Below are 18,661 nucleotides of genomic sequence, written 5' to 3'. Positions count from 1 at the left end.
GTAAAGGACAGTGCAGTAGTAATGCGGCAGTTATAGACACAGGGAGGAGAGAAAAAACGTGTTTAGTTTTCAAGAGGTGTGGAGTGGTGGAGGTGAATGCAGATCCTTTGGAAAATGAATCCATATGGGGAGAATTACATTTTGTGCTCATGGAGTACTGGAACATTTTGAGTGGCAATTGTAACTTAAAATGCACTTAACCGTGACCATCTGTTACACCTGAAAAAGTTCAAAGATCTCACGACTAAACAAACCGCTGTTGAACATGCAGTGTTTTTTTGTACAAAACAGACTTTTGCGTCTGTGAATTTGGTTTTCTGTGACTTAAACTAAGTGTGCATCCTAGCAGACTGTGGTGCGGTTTCGGTTGTATTGGGAAAGAAAACAAGATTGTGTGATAGCAGATACGATTTATGGATGATTTATGGAAGAAATCTGCTAATCTCTGGTTGAATTTCCGTATTAATCTGTAAAAATTCACGTGTACATCACTTGGTAACGCATCGCTAGCAAGGGTGTATTACCTGATTAAAAGCTGTTAAAAAGGTGTGGGACAAACAGCAGCCACTAGCCTGAACACTCCTTTATCAGCAATAATTTAATTACCCCTTGGTGAGCTCTTTGCGACATCAAAATAACTTTTTCTCTTGGTCTACACCAAATGAACCAAGCAACTAGATTGTGAGAGAGTGCGTCGCACAGTACATTTGTGGCTAACACGCTAACTAGCTGGCAACATAAAAGGGTTCATCAGTCACAATAGCTCCGGGAGTTTCCTTAGATTCGGCCCCTACGCGGCCAGTTACCGTCCCCTGGCATTTATTTCTAGGGTTTGTAAATAATTTGATTCAATAAAGAGTTCTTAAAGCTCTACAAAGCTGTGCAATATGTTCACACATTTATCCATTAGTAGTTTGTGCGGCGGTTTGTACACTAAAGAGGATGGTAAAGTGGATGGCCACACTCTTTCCGGCCCTCCGCTCCCTCAAAGGTCAGATCTGTCAAGCTGAGTTTGATGTTGTTAAACTGTGTAAATTCATCACCAAAGCTGAACTTGATATTATGTTTTTATTTAGCATCGTCCTGTCATATTGAACAGAACCTACAAATAAAAAAGGAGAGAACGGAGACAGGACTCAGCGAAGGTGCTTTTTGTGTATGCAAATGACACTATTATTCAGAGGATGATGGGGGTGATGATTTAGCGACGCTTTAATCCGAGAAGTATCACCATGAAGGTGCCGAGGGGGAGGTCACAGTGCGAGGAGGGATCTACGGCGCCTGCACGACGGCGTTTGTCTTCCCGGGGATTCGGGTGCTGGTCTGCGTGCACTTTGTTTACCTGCAGCGCCTCGAGAAAGCGGAAGGAGCCCAGTCGCCTGCCGCGGGGCACCAAGCAGAAGGTGGAGTTGTGGAGCATCTCCTTGTAGTCGTACCTGCGGAGACACACGCGGCGATGAGTTCACTGACGCCGGCCGAAAACGCTCTCCAGGTATTGCGTGTGATTACAAAAAAAGTACAAACAGCACAGTAACTTGTTGTAATGAGCTCTATATCACAGTTGAACTTCCATGCTGGTGGGACTCGTGAAGTATATCTACACAACATGCTCATGGCTTTGCACACATTCAGTGGGACATTTTCCCTTTCAAAGGCAAATAAGGAACACACACACAAACAAACAAACAAACATTTCAGAGGAATTTGTTGGTGTTGACGTGAAAGCACTTTGGTCAGAGTATCCCAACCACTTTATTGAAAGGACAGCAGGTGCACCCAAAAATAGACACTAATGTGAATACAACTTGAATTGTAGGAAATGTGGTCTTCTGGGTGTTTACAACGCAACAGTTTAGGGGATTTAAGTCCCTCTTCACCTTTTTCTTCTCCAAATGTGGTTGGTTCACACACCGTCTCTTATCGGATTTGACTTTTTTTTTTTTTTTTCAATGACGTTGTGCCACTGTCACTGTTCAGCTTTGCGGCCCCCAGGTGGTTAGACAGAGAAACAATGGGCAAAACCATATGCAAAATTCCGTAAGTCTCCTGCTTTTGTTTCAGTTTCATTTCGCTCCACTCCCCCCCTCCCACCCCCCAATCACACCAAAACATACACTCCATTTGCACACCGCCTCTCCTTTACTCGCTACCCTTCTTAACCCCTCTATCTCTAAAGCAGGGGGCCGATTCTCCCTCCCTCCCCCAGCCCTCCCCCATATCCCTCCAGGGAGCTGAGTCTTTATTGCTCTCCAAACAGGGTGATCAACCCTGCCAGGTGTAATGAGCTGAGAATGACACCTGCTTCCACCACGCAGCTGGCTCAGTGTGTGTGTGTGTGTGTGTGTGTGTGCGCGACACAGAAGCAGAGAGAAAGTGTGTACCTTTGCATGGGCCTGTCTGCATACACGCTGCTGTTCGATGTCTTTTGACAGTTTTGCTGCACCGTTGAATACAGCAACGGTGCCGTGTACGTGTTGTAATACAGTGCTTCCTTTACCCTCCACTGCATGCACCTTCCCCGAGTCACCCAAGGCCTCAATCTCACAGGTTCTCCCGACTGTCTGCGCTCCTCCCAGCCTTTTCTTCCCCGTCCCGTCGTCACGCTCTGCTCTTTCTCACAGAAGGTGGATGCAGCAGCGTCACTCTCTCCGTACTCCCTATGCCATCTTCTAAAAATCTATTTATATTAACTATACATCTTAAACAACAACAACTAATCAGACGGCAATGCTTGTCAAATGGAAAAATAATAATGAGCCCTAAGGGTTGTCAGGTTGGGGGTTAAGAGACCAGTGGGGCAGAAAATCATTACTCATTTAGCCATCGCCTCCACGCGGCCGAGGTTACAGACACACACAGTGACAGTAAATGCTGCCTTCAGCGTGCAGTGTGTGTGCGCGCATGCATCTGAATGTGGGCCGAGCTGACGGGGCAAAGCAGGAGGCAGCTGTGTACGTGTGTGTGTGTGTGTGTGTGTGTGTGTGGGTGTGTGTGTGTGTGTGTATGGGTGCGTGCATGCGAACGCTGTGGCGATGGCTGAAGTTGCCGGTGGGATGCCAGCTCATCTCTTCTTCATTTCTTCTCTAATGAATTGCGGTGGGGGGGGGGGGGGGGGGGAGGGGGGGTTGACAGCTTAGGATAAGAATCCCACCCTTATTCACACCAACATGCATAACGTTCTGTACGACACAAGTGTCATAAGCTTGCGCACAAACCCACACCCTCGCGGACACGCGTGCAGAAACAGGCGGCATGTTGACGTCCTGTCACCTGCTGACGGGGACGAGGGCGCTTTCTGCGCCCGTTTCCACACCAGCTGCCTGCCTGCACGGTGTCTGTTCATGTGGTGTGTGTGTGCGTGTGCGTGTGTGTGCGCGCGCCCGTAAAACAGGGCGGCATCTGATGGCGGTGAATATCAACGCTAGGACCCACATGTCTACTTCGCGCAATTGTTTTTCAATTTTTCCATTAGACGTTTTGAAGTGCATTTTTATCCCCCCCCCCCCCCCCCCCCCGAGTTTTCATACGCAACGAATAACATGTACAGCGCTCCTCTCGAGCAGATCCCCTGGATGCACATTTTGGCAAGGCGCCTGGCAGGGATACAACCCCCCCTCACATGATCCACCTGCTGTGCATCCTTATCCCGACTGTGACTCTATGCTTCAGAGAGCGGATTTGCTTTCATCCCGAGTGTTTCTGACGCTGCTGTGAGGGGGGAGGCAGCAGGAGGAGGTTGAAAGGAGGACGTCTTCTGCCTTGTGAAACAACCTTCACCTCCCTCCCTCCCTGCTCCTCTGTGTGCCCACCCCCTGTTGTTTTTGCACAACCTTCGCTTTCTTCCTCATTCTTCTCCTCTACCTCCATTTTCTCCTCCTTTTTTCTGCTGCTCTTTATGTCCTTGTGACCTTGAGCTGTGGCGGGGGGGAACGACAACAGAGCTGTGATTGCGTGTCAGGTTTCTATAGTTTTAATTGCATGTGTGTGTGTCTCCATTGGGATATTATATACACATACACACGTTGGTTTGTGTGAGACGGGTAGCAGTGAAAGCAGGGCGACAAAGGGGAAGCCCGGTGCAATGGCTGACAAGGCCTACACGGTCGCTGTGGCAACTTGCTATTAAATACCTTCACCTGCAGCAACTTAAGCACATGCTTCGTCTGCACAATGGAGTGGGTGAAGTCACCTGAAGTATTCAGATTCCTCACTCAGTACGTATCAGTAGTAATACCATAATGAAGAGCGACTGAAATGACCCTTTTCCCTTCGTTACAGTCGCTACGCCTGTCAAGCGCTGTCAAACTCTACAGTGACACACAGGAAGTCAACTGTAATTAAGTATATCATTTCATTTCTGGAATTGATTCCACAAAGAAGTTACTTTCATTCATTTTGTGGCTCACTTTTTTGATCTGAGCCCTGTTGATACTTTCATCTGTGCATTATTTTAGCAGCGACCAGACGCAGCCACTGCTTCGACTAGAGAGGAGATTTTCCGAAGGTGTGCAATGAGCATCCGGGGAGGCACGAAAACACAAAACCACAGAGAGCGGAGACAAGGGATCCAATTTACCGCTTATGGAGAAACTGTTGTTACATTAGCCTCCCAGACCGCTCCCCTGTCTCCCTCTGCCACCCTTGCTTGTTTTGTTGCCTTTCGAGGTGGGTTCAGAGGTATCTGTGTATATCTGTGTGTATCTGTGAGTGTGGTTTTGATAAAGCATCCTGTAATCATTCCTTTTTGACTAAAGGAAGCTGCGGTTTCCTCTCGCCGTGTCCTTCTGCAGACCACGGTGAGCCTCGAAGCGTAGTGAAGAGATTATAAAAATGATGTATCATTAACGGTGTCACGCCACAGATGTGCTCATTTGTCTATTAACTAACTCCCAAACAAACTATGGACAGATTCCAGCAGTAATTAAACAGAAGTCTCATCCTCGACATAAACACGCGAGTCTAAGTTGAAGCATATTGTTGCGCCTGCTCCCGTGAGAGGGAGACAGATGTGCCGGCTAAGCGGGTTGTGGGTAAAAAAAATAAATAACTCAGATGGAGTGCGTTGGGTGCGTGTGCGCGTGAGTGTGTCCACGCGTTTGATGTATGTTTGAGGATGATACGATGTGCGACATGCATGCAGTGGCAGATATGAGCTCTCGAGTGGAATCGGTGAACCAGTGACTGAAGTGTGTGCTAATGTCCCCCGACTTTCACCCCCCTGCTCAACCGCCCTGCAGCTGTGTGGGATAAAAGTACGTGTAAGCGTCTGTATGAGCGCGCCATCCAGATGCCTTCTTGTTCCTGCTCATCCCATCTTCCTACATCTACGCCGCAACGCCCTGCTGTGCACGCCGAAACCGGTTCATTAGCCTAATTAGGGCGCATTAGCCGGCTTATGCTAGCTCCAATCAGGGGCCCCGACCGAAAGACGGTCTCGGCCCCCGTGCAGCTCAGCATGTGAAACGCGGCGGGGAGAAGGAAAGGTTCCACTGGAGTCGTGAAGGACACGCGGGCCCTTCCGCCATCCCGGTGACCTGCGAGCGCGAGAGAAACAAACCCCGGCTGTTGTGTTCTCGTAGATCTCGCGCTAGTTTGCATCGCCGCGGAGGATCCCCGTCACTATTCAATCACGGAGCGGGGCGGCGGGTAAGTATGGCCGCACGTGGCTTGAACAGCGACAGGAAAAACATCAACATGTGCTGCGACGACTTGGAAGACGGGGGCTCATGCTCATGCAGACTCACAACTTGTACGATCGCACAAACCTCTGAATCCGTTCAAGGCAGCAGCCCGATCTTTCCCTCTAGCTACTCCACCACGTGTAAGCCTGAATATTTTACAAATACCCTGATAACAACAAGTCTTCCAGCTGCAAAGACTAATTCACTATGACTGCTTTATCCTCCAAATTTTTTCAATTTGTCCTCTCGCATTTCTTCCACTGCGAAAACAGATGGAGGCAATTTTTCCAGTCGCATTTAGTGTCTGCGCGGTATTCAGAATCACCCCGCCCACCCCCAACACTTGCAGTCATGGATGGAGGTCAACTTCAAACCAGGCAACACTCATTCCAAACACGTTCCACGTAATATTTGGGTCGAGTTTGTTTTTTCATCGCCAGCTAGAATCACACTTCACAGGCGCGCATTTGAAGTCAGTGATTGGCGCCTCGCTGTGTGATCCTGCAGATGAGGGGTCCGGGCTGCGTGGATGTTCACTGGAGACCAGCTGTGCCTCGCTCGGCACTTCCAGATGGCCCTCGGGACTCCTCACTGTGCATTTTGGCTGTGTGTGTGTGTGTGTGTGTGTGTGTGTCAGTCTCAGATTCAGACATGTCGGCGCATGCTCCGCGGCGGCCTCTTCCTTTTGAACACGGACACATTTTGTCATCAGACCCACTGAAAGAGGAGCGCGGAGAAGGCCAGTTACCCCCCTCGCCGAGGTGTCCTTTCATCTGACACGCACACAAACACACACCCAGGGCAGAGAGAGACGTTTCGCTGTTTGAAGAACACACTCGCTCATCACGTACACAGCAACATTGACTCAATGACTCCACCTTAATATGCACACACACACACACACACACACACACACACACTAGCCCCTCTTCACTTTCAAAGCACCGCCGACCGTTACCGGGGGTCCCCTCTGTCGGCAAAGAGCCGGCCCCGCTCTCCTCCAATGGGGTGGGCGGAGACTTAATCGACTCTAATGTCTTCTCTGCGGCCCCCATTCTAATGAGTTCCCTCTGCAGACTCCTCCCAATCACAGCCTATAAAACGTCGCCCCGCAGCCACCTGGGTCCCTCGGCACTGCACCACAGTGGGCGAGCAGGTGAGGCGCCGGGCCGAGCAGCGCCGCGACCGTCGGCGTGCGCGGATGGCTGAGCGGCGCGCGGCGAGGTGCACCGTCATCAATCCGGGTCGCCCCTTTGAAATGTCGGCTTTGCAGGAATTCGGTGGAGCAGGACTCTTTTCAAACACGCTGCCGAGCGAGTATTTTGAAGAAGAAGAAGAGGAAGAAGAAAAAGGGCTGAAGAGTGATTGGGTTCAGGGGACTTGTGTGAGTGGGTGGTGTCAGCTTCAACTCCCTTTATGAAAGACAAGTGACTCGAGTTTCCCTGCGATACTGAATCACTACGTGCATCTGTTTGTCTCCGTTGTTTTGGCTGGTAACGTCTGAACTAAATCCCACGCTCAACAAAAAAAAAAAACTAACCCTGAAGTTTGATTTTTAGATTTCATCCACTGGACGTAGTCCCGCCCCTTTTTCCGTTTGCTAGTTAGCTAATTGAGGAGCCAAATGTCAGATTAGTCAAATTTAATCAGGTTTGATTCCACTAAACTCTTCTGCGGAAATGGTAATGTTAAACAAATTGAGAAGAGGACAGATATACTTTTTACCTGACACCGATGTTTTACACAAAACTGGGATTTTATTCAAATAGCTGGCACTGGCCATCATATAAAACGCCTCATTCTCAAAATTCATACAGATAACAAAAAACTTTACAAATCTAAAACCTTTTTTGACATTAAAACTATTTTTTTTAATAATTATTCACATATACATGTTACAAGTACATACACACCTGCCCCGGGGAGTCAACATCTGGTTATTTTACATATTAGTTTACACTAATGTACGCTTTTTTACCATCCATAGCTGCAAATGAGCCCTCTTGCCCTCTCTCACTTACTACTCGTCGTCCTCTTCCCCCCCCCCACACACACACACACGAAGAAAAGCACAGAATATGAGATTGAGTTTGAAAACGCACAACACTGGAGAGCAGCGTGATGTCGGCGCTCCCGGGGTGTGCGTGCGCGAGAGCGCTAAGGAGAGGGAGCACAGCTGTCAATCACGTGCGGGGAGTTGGGCAAAGCGATATGCTACCCAGTGGGTTCATCAGCACCGCGCGCGTCAGTCACACCCCGAGATCCCATCGATTGTCTGTCTGCACACATCCAAAAGAGTGTGTGTGTGTGTGTGTGTGTGTGTGTGTGGGAGAGAAAAAAAGTGAAAGTGAAGGTGGGTGTGAATATTTGGCCTTAAAAGAAATATGAGATACAAGGGACAGGAAAAATAATGAGAGACAGAGGATGTAACGTCCACAATGATGCAATTATGATTAAATTTAAATTCCTGCATCAATTATGCAAACACGTTCAAGAATCATGTCAAATATTGATAGGCTCCTCAACTTCTCCGACTCTAGTCATTAAGGAGCCAAAACTTAACCTGGATTCATTAATCATGGATAGGTGTCAGCTGGAGGTCTACATTCACATTCAGCCAACACTCCTGAGCCTGCGTACCATCAAGGGCCTTTGCTATACATCTGTGTGTGTGTGTGTGTGTGTGTGTGTGGCCAAATCTGTCTGCTACACGTCAAGTAGGGGGGCGGATGGCACTTGGGTTTATTCTTTTTATTCTTCTACACATGCAGTATAGTTTTTTTTCTTGGATACAAATGTCCATGAAATATTTGCCTTGAAGACATTAACAGTTATGTATTAACTGAGTTTTCTTGTCCCTCTTTTATATGCAATAGTATTGGGTTGTACTATTGTAAATGAACACTAAAGTTCTGGCATATAACGTAAAATTACCACAAAAAAACAGTTATCTACTGTAACAAACTAATGTAATGCCAGTAAGGTATCATCAACTTACGGTTAAATTGACTGTGGTCTTACAGAAAACCCCACAAAAGCTGCAATATAATAAGAAATATTAAATAACTGAATACAAACAGCATTAGTACAGATCTAGTTATATAATGATTGTGATAATATTTGAATTGTCTACATCCCTTTGTATCCGTTTTGTCCCCACAGTGAAGCGCCCCTTAGGCTACAACTGATGAATCATCAGTCATACGAGACATCTGAAGGGTCAACCTGGTCTCGTGTGAAAGAATTTAGGCTCCAAAGCTGGGTGGGGCCCCGGCATGCAGGTCAAAGGTCACTCCGGTCCCCACCTCAATGAACAAAAGGGGGGGACTGAGCCTTTCATTGGTGGCTCAGATTCAGGCTGACTGGTGTGCTGCTCCGTCTGGCTGATTGTGTTGTACGTCACTGCTGTGTGCACAGGGTGCATTTATAGTTCTTTACGTACATCTTACGTCTCCGTCTGAGGGCCATTTGGTCGGAGTTCATGTCCGTGTCAGGCCGCATATATGGGCTGAGTCTATTCTAACTGTGAAGATCAACCCAAAAGTGCAAACCCACTGCAGGCTTCCCCCAGACTGCGCATGTGTGTGTGTGTGAGAAAGTGTGCATACAGGGAACAGCTGTTCTCCAGTGCTGCACGGCGAGGTCAGCGGGAGACACGGACGAGCTACAGCTGTGGCCCCCGAGGCTTGTGGGAACTGTGGCTTGAACAACGGGGGGGGGGGGAGAGTAGGAGGCGGCCAGCGGAAGGATGAGCAGAAGATTCAAAAAAAAAAAAAGAAAAGAAAGATGTATTTGCAAGATGAGGCGGCCGCAAAGAATAGAAAGAACAAAAACAACCAGAAGTCGACGAGAGGGGTCATCGCGGAGAGACACGGGATGAGAAGCACGTACTACGAGCTAATCCAGACCCACCAACCACAGCCACTTAGCATTCAGAGCAAAGCACTCGTGTTGAGGAAAATGAATCAGGCCCACAAGCTGGTGAGCAAGTTGACTTTAGCCGGTTAGCGAGGCTTCGCCGCCGGTCGAAGCCTCGCGGAGCGACCCGCATGAAGATAACACATAATGTGTTAAGTCACATGACCTGCAGTTACAGAGCAGAGGGCCCCGCTCCAACCGGGAGAAACTAGCAGAAGAGAAAAGATGAGGGGGGGGGGGGGGGGGGGGGGGGGGCGACAGTGAAAACTAATAAGCCTATGCAACAGGAGAGCAATGGGCTCATCTCTCAGAGGCAGCGAACACACCTCATCTGAGCTGAAACCCAACACTAAATCCCTTCTGCTCCACTAAAGAATCAAATCTGCAGCAGGAAAGTGATTTGCAGCCTGCATTACAGGAGCATATGAAAGAGATGGAACTGGGCCAAAAGCCAATTTAAAAAAAAAAAAAAAAATAGAGAGGGACAAAGTTGTTAAGGTTCCACTTAAAATCCTCTCCCTTGGACGTCTCAATTAAACATTTCCCAATGCCATCTGCGAGGCAACCGCACCTCGAATCGTTAAAAGCCTGCAGAGATTAAAAGAACGTGAAAGAAAAAGAAAGCAACAAAAGCGCTGAAAGGAGAGGAGGCGAGTTGTTCCAGGTGACCCTCGTGGCAAAAAGTTTTGCCTGAACTTTTGGTACCATGCGAACCGTCACGCTCCAGGGACGCAAGGCTGCATCCCCCCCCCCCCCCCTTAACCCTTTTTGATGGGAAGATGTACTGTTCTCTTCATGTGTTGTACTTCCCAAAAGTGTTAACATGAATTAACAGCAAGCCAAACTCCTTTTCAAGAGCCAGGAATGTGAGCGTACTTGCTCCTTTTATTTTGTACAAACATGGCAACGTTGAATCAGAGTGAAAACTAGAAAGAAGAATACAAAAACATCTTAGTCATCTGAAATCAAGTAACTTAAAATCATCATTCTCATCGTTAAACAGATAAAGAACATAAACACTTACAGCCATTGCTTTTCTGAGGGATTCAGACGCTGGATGGAGTTAGATTGTGTGTTTTCTTTTTTACACTGCTCCGTTTTATCCGTTTGTTATTCTCTGCTCTGCAACTTCCTACTTCCTGTTGCATCACTTCCTGTTCTACCGTTTATTTCAAAATAAAATGGCTACACAGATCCACCAAAACAAACCTTAAAGTTGTCTTAACAATTATTTCAACATTGAAGGCAGAACACTCCCCGTCTGGCATTTGAATGTGCCACTTAAGCTTTAATTGTCCTCAGTTGACTCTTGACTGTCCTTTTGCAAAAGCAAGACAACTTCAGAAATGGGCCTTAAGAAAGTCTTTACTTTGCCTTGTGATGTTGTCCTGACTTCAATTTTACGGACCTTCCCATCGCTGCTTGGAAAAGTGGACGTGACCTGTCCCATTGGCCACTCGTTGCGATGTGATTGGCTCTGTTTTAGCAGCACAATATCTCCTACCTGCAGGTTCCTGGATGCTGTGCGCCACTTGCGCCTCGGCTGAAGAGTGTGAAGATATTCATTTTTCCATCGGGTCCAAAACTCGTTGGCTAGGGCCTGCACTTGTTTCCACTGACACTTGAAGAGATCCTCTTTCCCGAAACTGCCGACTGGAGCGATCAGACCCGGTTTTTGAGTTAGAAGCATAGCAGGAGTCAACAGTACTGGCGAAGATGGATCAGACGAAACAGGGACTAACGGTCTGCCATTAATGATGGCTGAGACCTCTGCCATCAAGGTACAAAGCACTTCATGCGTCAGGGGAGCACGCTTGGATTGCTGCAGCATGTAGTCGAGAATCCTGCGGGAAACACCGATCATGCGTTCCCACACACCACCCATGTGAGATGCGTGTGGGGGATTAAGCTCCCATTTGCAACCGTTCTCTTGAAGGTATTTAAACACACTTGGAACGTCTTGTCCCATGCCCAGTTCACAACTGGCTCCCACAAAGTTTGTACCTCTGTCTGACCTCAGTTGCTTTGCTGGCCCTCTTAGAGCAAAAAACCTTCGCAGGGCATTGATGCAGCTGGATGAGTCCATGGACTCTATTACTTCTACATGCACAGCTCTGGTACTCATGCATGTAAAGAGGATAGCCCACCGTTTGCTGTGAGCTGCTCCGCCCCTTGTACGTCTCGTGGTCACATTCCAGGGACCAAAAACATCCAATCCCACGTATGTGAATGGTGGGGATGAGCTTAGACGTTCTGGAGGAAGGTCTGCCATCTTTTGGACCTCGATCTTTCCTCTCAATTTGCGGCAGGTGACGCAGTGATGCAGGACTGAACTGATCAGCCTCTTGCCAGCAACAATCCACAGGCCAGCGGCCCTGACTGCTCCTTCAGTGAAATGTCGGCCCTGATGTGCCACTTTGGCATGGTAGTGACTCACCAGTAGTTTTGTGACATGACTTTGTTTTGGGAGTATGATTGGGTTTTTTACGTCAGAATCGATGTGTGCATGTCTCAGGCGTCCTCCAGTCCGCAGGAGACCATCGCACATGAAAGGATCAAGATCCAGGATTGCACTCGCTCTTGAGAGTGTTCTGTTCTCCTGTAATGCAATATACTCCTCTGGATAAGCTTCATTTTGGATAGACTTTAGTATAACTAGCTTTGCTTTTGCCAACTCTTCTTGACTTCGTGGTTTGTTGCATTGATGCCATCCTTTGCATGCGTCCCTCGAGTCTGACTTGTGTGCACGCGTTTGATGGATCAAGAAGGAAACTGATCTCAGCAAAGAGTCCCAGGTGGAGAAGCGTTGGAACCTTTCTGTGGTAAGTTTACCTTCACTTATGTGAGTGGCAAGGGTGGTCAGTTGAGGTCTAACATCCACATCGCTTTCAGGATCTACCAACTCAAAGGACTTATCTATATCCGGCTTGGGTGGTTTGTGAAGGAATTCTGGCCCTGTAAACCACATTGTGTTCATGAGCTGTGATGCCGGAACAGACCTCGTGGCCAGGTCAGCTGGATTTTGGTCGGTCGGCACATAGTGCCACTGCTTTGGATCGCTTGTCTGGCGAATACGGTGGACACGGTTGTGCACATATACAAAGAAACGTTTTGAATTGTTGTGGATGTATCCGAGGACAACTTTGCTGTCACAATAGAACTTTACCGCATCTGGCTTGTGGTCGAGCTCGTCGAGGATCAGTTCAGCCATTTCTGCAGCTAGCACAGCTCCACAAAGTTCGAGGCGAGGGATGGTCGGTTCTGGTTGAGGGGCTAACTTTGCTTTTCCAAGCACGAAGCCGACTTTACTCTGCCCATCTGTAGTGACAACTCTCAAGTAAGCCACTGCACCGATTGCCCAGTTTGAGGCGTCGGAGAAGAGACACAGCTCAGTGTATTTGGCACCGGAGAGAGACTGTTGTATGTATGAACGGGGAAGATGCAAGTTACTCAAATCCTGTAGTGATTTTTCCCATGTTTTCCAGCTGTTCAGCTTGTCTGCTGGAAGTTCGGCGTCCCAGTCGTTCACGTCAGCAGAAAGTTCTCTGAGCAGTGCTCGTCCTCTGATTGTCACGGGTGCAGCAAAGCCCAATGGGTCGAAGAGGCTGTTGACAGTGGACAGCACTCCCCTGCGGCTGAACGGCTTGTCAGACACTGCTACTTTAAATGTAAAAGTGTCAGAGTCTATGCTCCAGCACAATCCAAGGCTTCTTTGAACAGGCAGAGCTTCTTCACCAAGCCCAAGGTCTTTTAGGCCTGCAGCAAGCTCTTCAGGAGGGAAGGCTTGCATCACCGTAGCACTATTGGAGGCAATCTTGTGCAGTCTAAGATTAGATTTTGCAAGGGATGCTTGAGTGCGCTTCAACAAATCAATGGCCTCTGCCTCGGTGGGAAGGGAGATCAAGCCGTCGTCCACATAAAAGTGCCTGTCGACAAAGTGGCGAGAGTCAGATCCAAACTCGTGTTCACCTTCTTGAGCGGCTCGTCGCAGGCCGTATATTGCCACTGCGGGTGAAGGGCTGTTCCCAAAGACATGGACTCGCATGCGGTACTCCGTTATCTCTTTTGTCATGTCGTTATCCTTGTGCCAAAGGAATCTCAAGTAGTTTCTGTGGTCTTCTCTCACAAAGAATCCATAGAACATTTGTTGGATGTCAGCTGTTATTGCAAAAGGTTCCTTTCTGAACCTCAGCAGCACCCCAAGGAGGGAGTTGTTTAGATCTGGGCCAGAGAGAAGGACACTGTTGAGAGAGATGCCACCTTCTTGTGCGCTTGAGTCAAACACAACTCGTATTTGGCCTGGTTTTTGGGGGTGGTACACGCCAAAAATTGGCAAGTACCAGCATTCTGCATTTACAGGGAGACGATGAGCTTCCTCTGCGTGTCCATTTTCAAAGAGCTTTGCCATAAAGGCTACAAACTGTTCTTTCATTTCAGGCCTTTTGTTCAGTGTGCGTTGCAAAGAGTGAAAGCGGGAGATGGCTTGAGCACGGTTATTTGGAAGGCAGGCTCTAGGTGACTTGAATGGCAGTGGTGCAACCCAGCTGTTTTGGTTGTCTCTGTGAAACTCTTTCTGCATGGTTTCCAGGAATATTTCATCTTCAAAGGACAAGGCAGGTTTGTTATCATTTTTTGTGTTAATGAACACACCCAATCCAAGTTTGTCTTCAGGGGGCAGGATCTGCTCCCCGCCGTGACTACGTTTTTCTTTGACACGGATGTAATTCTCACATGGTGTCAGAAAAGATGGACGTCCGTTCTGCAGGACATTAGTTTTAAAGACAGCTACCGTGGGCTTATGGACACTTTCAATGCAAACTTCACCTACTATCACCCACCCCAAATCCAAACGCTGGGCGAAGGGTGCGTTGTGGGGCCCGTTGATTTGGTCCCGAACCTTGTGGGCACGAATAAGGTCTCTTCCCAATAATATCAGGATCTGTGCTTCAGAATCAAGCTGGGGAATGTGCGGCGCCACAGATTTCAAGTGGGGATGGAAAAGAGCAACCTCTGGTGTGGGAATTTCTGTTCTGTTGCTCATGATCTCATTACATTCAATGAGAGGCGGTAAGTCAAAACAAACTTCTCCGTTCATTGCCTCTACCTGGAAACCGACTGCTTTTCTTCCAACCATCTCAGTGGTTCCTGCACAAGTTCTCATTAAGTACGGAGAAAGTTCGCCCTGGATGCCAAAATGCTGGAAAAACTCAGATCTGGCCAGCGAACGGTTGCTCTGGTCGTCAAGGATGGCATACATCTTGACTGAGTGCTCTCGTTGCCCTTTTGGAAAAACACGTACCAAACTTATCTTCGCACAAGAACGTGCATGAGGGCCTTCTCCACAGACCTCGGTGCATTTTGACGTCACTTCGGGAGGTTCCCTGCTTTGCTGCTCGACGTCCAACTCTACTCTAGTAGACATTGCTGGTGAGAACGTGGTTTCCGGATGCATGGCTGTGACGTGTTGGTTACTCTGACACTCATTGCAGTTAAGCTCCACTGTGCATTCCCTGGCCATGTGAGTTGGAGAGCAGCACCTGAAGCATCGCCTGTGTTCCCTTAGTACATCTTTGCGTTCTGCTAGTGGTTTCATTTTAAAGGTTCTGCATTTCTCTAGCGGGTGAGGCTTATTGTGAAGGGGGCAGTAGTTAGCTTCATCAAAATTGACATTGACATTTTTTGTTGTAGGAGCTCTATACCTTGAGCTTGGCTCTGATGTAGTGGACACGTCAGTCTTATGGACAGATATAGCAGCCTTCATACCATCTTGCCTAGCAATCAGTCTTTCACTGCGGTATTGAGTGCGGCTGCTCTCTGTTAAGGCAAAGCTTGGATCGTTTCTAGCCTTGGCTTGTTTGTGTACGAAGTCAGTAAAGAAAGCGAATGGTGGAAAGCAAACACCGTAGTTTTCTTTGTAGTTTGATCCAGCAGAAAGCCATTTTTCTTGTAGGTTGGGGGGCAACTTTTCCACAATTGTTTTTATCCCACGCGGTGAGTCAAGGTAACTAAGACCAGGTAAGTAACCATCCTCTTTGGCAGAAAGAAGCTCCATCAGTAAATCACTAAGTTCTCTTAGTTTGAGGTTTTCCTTTGATGAGAGGTGAGGAAATCTATCTAGCCGCTTGAATAGTGCATCCTCGATCACTTCAGGGGCTGCATAGCACTCTTGAAGCCTCGTCCAACACAACTGAAGTGCGGCTTGCGGGTTGGTAATGTGGACGGCTCGAATTCTCCTAATGTGTTCCGAAGATTCTTTTCCAAGCCATTTTACCAACAGATCTAACTCTTCACTGGCTGTTAGCTCTAAGCCTTGAGTAGCATTTAAAAATGACGACTGCCATGCTCTGAAGCTCTCAGGGTGATCATCAAATTTATTGAGCCCCGTGGTTACTAACTCTCTGCGGGCTAGATACTTGGCAAAGTCTACCATGTTAGCAGATGGAGTAGTAGTAGGGTCGTGCATGTTGTTTTTTTGAAGATAGGACGGGTGACTCACGTGCCTGACTGATGAGGAGTCCTGCCGCTGATTGGCCTTGTTGGAGGAGAGAGGATGTGTGATGGGATGCTCTTGCATACATCTCTGCTTCCCTGATGCTGTCAAGTACTCAGTCCACTGAGTCTGCCTTGGCTTTGTGGGCTCGTCTTTGACGGTGAGGGGTAGTGATGTGTCAGGTTGTTTGGTGTTGTCGATATTTTCCTGAGCCTGATGTTGTAGATACGCCTCTGTTTTCTGTCTGATTGTCTGTGGTGAGATGCCGCTTCTAGCACTTTGAACATCCTCACATGCTCTCCCTGCAGCAGCTTCTAAAACTTCTGCCTCTGCATTCGCAGCTGCAGCTGCTTTTTCAAGTTCCAATGCTTCCAAGTCTGCTTCTAGTGTAGCTTTTTCCAAATCTAGTTTGGCTCTTAGTTTTTTCAATTCTAGCTCTTTTTGTGAAAATGTTACTCTGGCGCGTGCAGCTTCAGCCGTGGCTCTCGCTCTAGCAGCAGCGCTGGACACTGACGAAGATCTTGACACAGATGACCCGCTTTCATCTTTCCCCGATGAATGGTCTTCCATCATTTCCGCTGATGAATCTCTTTTATAGTATGGCTTTTTCACTGTACTGTTCTCTTCATGTGTTGTACTTCCCAAAAGTGTTAACATGAATTAACAGCAAGCCAAACTCCTTTTCAAGAGCCAGGAATGTGAGCGTACTTGCTCCTTTTATTTTGTACAAAACATGGCAACGTTGAATCAGAGTGAAAACTAGAAAGAAGAATACAAAAACATCTTAGTCATCTGAAATCAAGTAACTTAAAATCATCATTCTCATCGTTAAACAGATAAAGAAACATAAACACTTACAGCCATTGCTTTTTCTGAGGGATTCAGACGCTGGATGGAGTTAGATTGTGTGTTTTCTTTTTTACACTGCTCCGTTTTATCCGTTTTGTTATTCTCTGCTCTGCAACTTCCTACTTCCTGTTGCATCACTTCCTGTTTCTACCGTTTATTTCAAAAATAAAATGGCTACACAGATCCACCAAAAACAAACCTTAAAGTTGTCTTAACAATTATTTCAACATTGAAGGCAGAACAGAAGACGTGCGGGTTTTCTGGGTTAGATCCGATAAATAGTATCCTAGCAACATGCACCGACGTATCAGAGGGTAGATTTGTTTTCCCTGTGTGTTAGTATGCCGTATGTACCGAAAGCCTGCGAGGTGTGTGTGTGTGTGTGTGTGTGTGTGTGTATATCTGGGGTCACGCGGTACAGCGGTTAGCGACAGAGTCCCGTCTACACTCGGAGAGGCGTCGCTCAGCTCTTCATTCAACAGGTCCGCGGCGGAGCTGCTGCATGAACACGGTCCAATGTCCCGTGGAAGGCGCGGCGTGTCCGGTCGGCAGGCGCGCCTCTGCACCAGCACGCCTCTGCACCAGCGCCAAAACACATCTCCTCTGTGTGGGGCCCCGGGTGCCGACAAAGTTCAACAAAAGCCCGACTGGTGTGGTGCCTTTCCTTTCTTCTTTGTCTTCTTCAATGCAGGCTGGAACTAACAAGACAACGACGTCTTTACCAGAGAGAAAATAAGTAAAACAGACAACTGGGGATTCTTGTTGAGAGATAAGCGACGCGACTGCAGAGAAAATGACTGCGTATTCTGCAAACCCCCCCCCCTTTCGGTCTGTGTGTGAGTGGCGGCTCCCTTCAGAGAATGGAGAAGCGCAATTAACGGACGCGCTCATGTCAAATGTTTTGAGCAGTATTTTTTGAGATACTGTGAGATGGTTTGAGTTGTAAAAACAAGAACAAATCCAATCCAAAGGTGCCTGCACCCTATTGGTCCGGGCATTGGACGCCGCCTCTTTTTTAATCTTAATGGGCCATACTTTACTCATTTAACATTGTGCTGTGTTGAAGGAGATTTAGGAGAATCTAGTGACTGAGGTAAAACACATCACTGAGGTAATATATATTTTTAAGACTTCTATACAATGATTCTTTAAGCCCCCCAGTGGAAATGTCCCCTGATAGCGTTACAAAAGAATGCAATGCATCAGAGCAACAGATTTCTCGGAGCTTGCTAAAAAACAAAAGATTTCTAATGGCCTATTGTATGGGAAGGCCTCAGGAGATGGTCCATTGGTGGAGTCCTCGCACGAGATATTTTGCTGGATGGGTGCTGTCTACACGCTCGCTGTTTGTTCTTTTTTGACAGTAAGGACAGATGTTCCGTGGCCCACCCCCCCCAAAAAAAAAGTATCTCCGCGGACATTTATTAATGCCGAGCATTAATGGAATCGTATCAGGATACAACCTTTGCATCAAACAAATATGGGGGGCGGGCTTAGTCCTCTGTTGTGTTTTTCTCCTGACTGAGCACCGCTGCCCTTTGATGCGGTGCAGCTAAGCAGAGAGCCGGCCTATAGCCCCCCCCCTCCACCCCCCCGCTGTTACCCCCCCATGCACCTGTAACAGAGGGATATTGTTAACCAGGACTTTGGTTACCGAGCATTCCTCCTCCTCCTCCATTTCAGACATAAAATGTGAAAGAGTAACGTGAGGCGGGAGGGGGGG

At 47.8% G+C, this 18,661-nt stretch overlaps 1 protein-coding gene across 2 annotated transcripts in view; it reads right to left on the bottom strand.

The window, feature by feature from the left end:
* Nucleotides 1–18,661, bottom strand: part of ext1b (exostosin glycosyltransferase 1b) — a 90,608-nt gene that overhangs the window by 30,384 nt on the left and 41,563 nt on the right. For both annotated transcript variants that reach the window (XM_037474145.2, XM_037474146.2), the window contains exon 2: nt 1,343–1,436. In XM_037474145.2, coding sequence (XP_037330042.1) covers nt 1,343–1,436 — 94 coding nt within the window. The remainder of the gene's footprint in view (nt 1–1,342; nt 1,437–18,661) is intronic.

This window comes from Pungitius pungitius, chromosome 17 (assembly GCF_949316345.1).
Source record: "Pungitius pungitius chromosome 17, fPunPun2.1, whole genome shotgun sequence".
NCBI classification, from domain to species: domain Eukaryota; kingdom Metazoa; phylum Chordata; class Actinopteri; order Perciformes; family Gasterosteidae; genus Pungitius; species Pungitius pungitius.
Note: the sequence above shows the minus strand (reverse complement) of the source record. Positions and strands in the feature narration are given on the sequence as shown.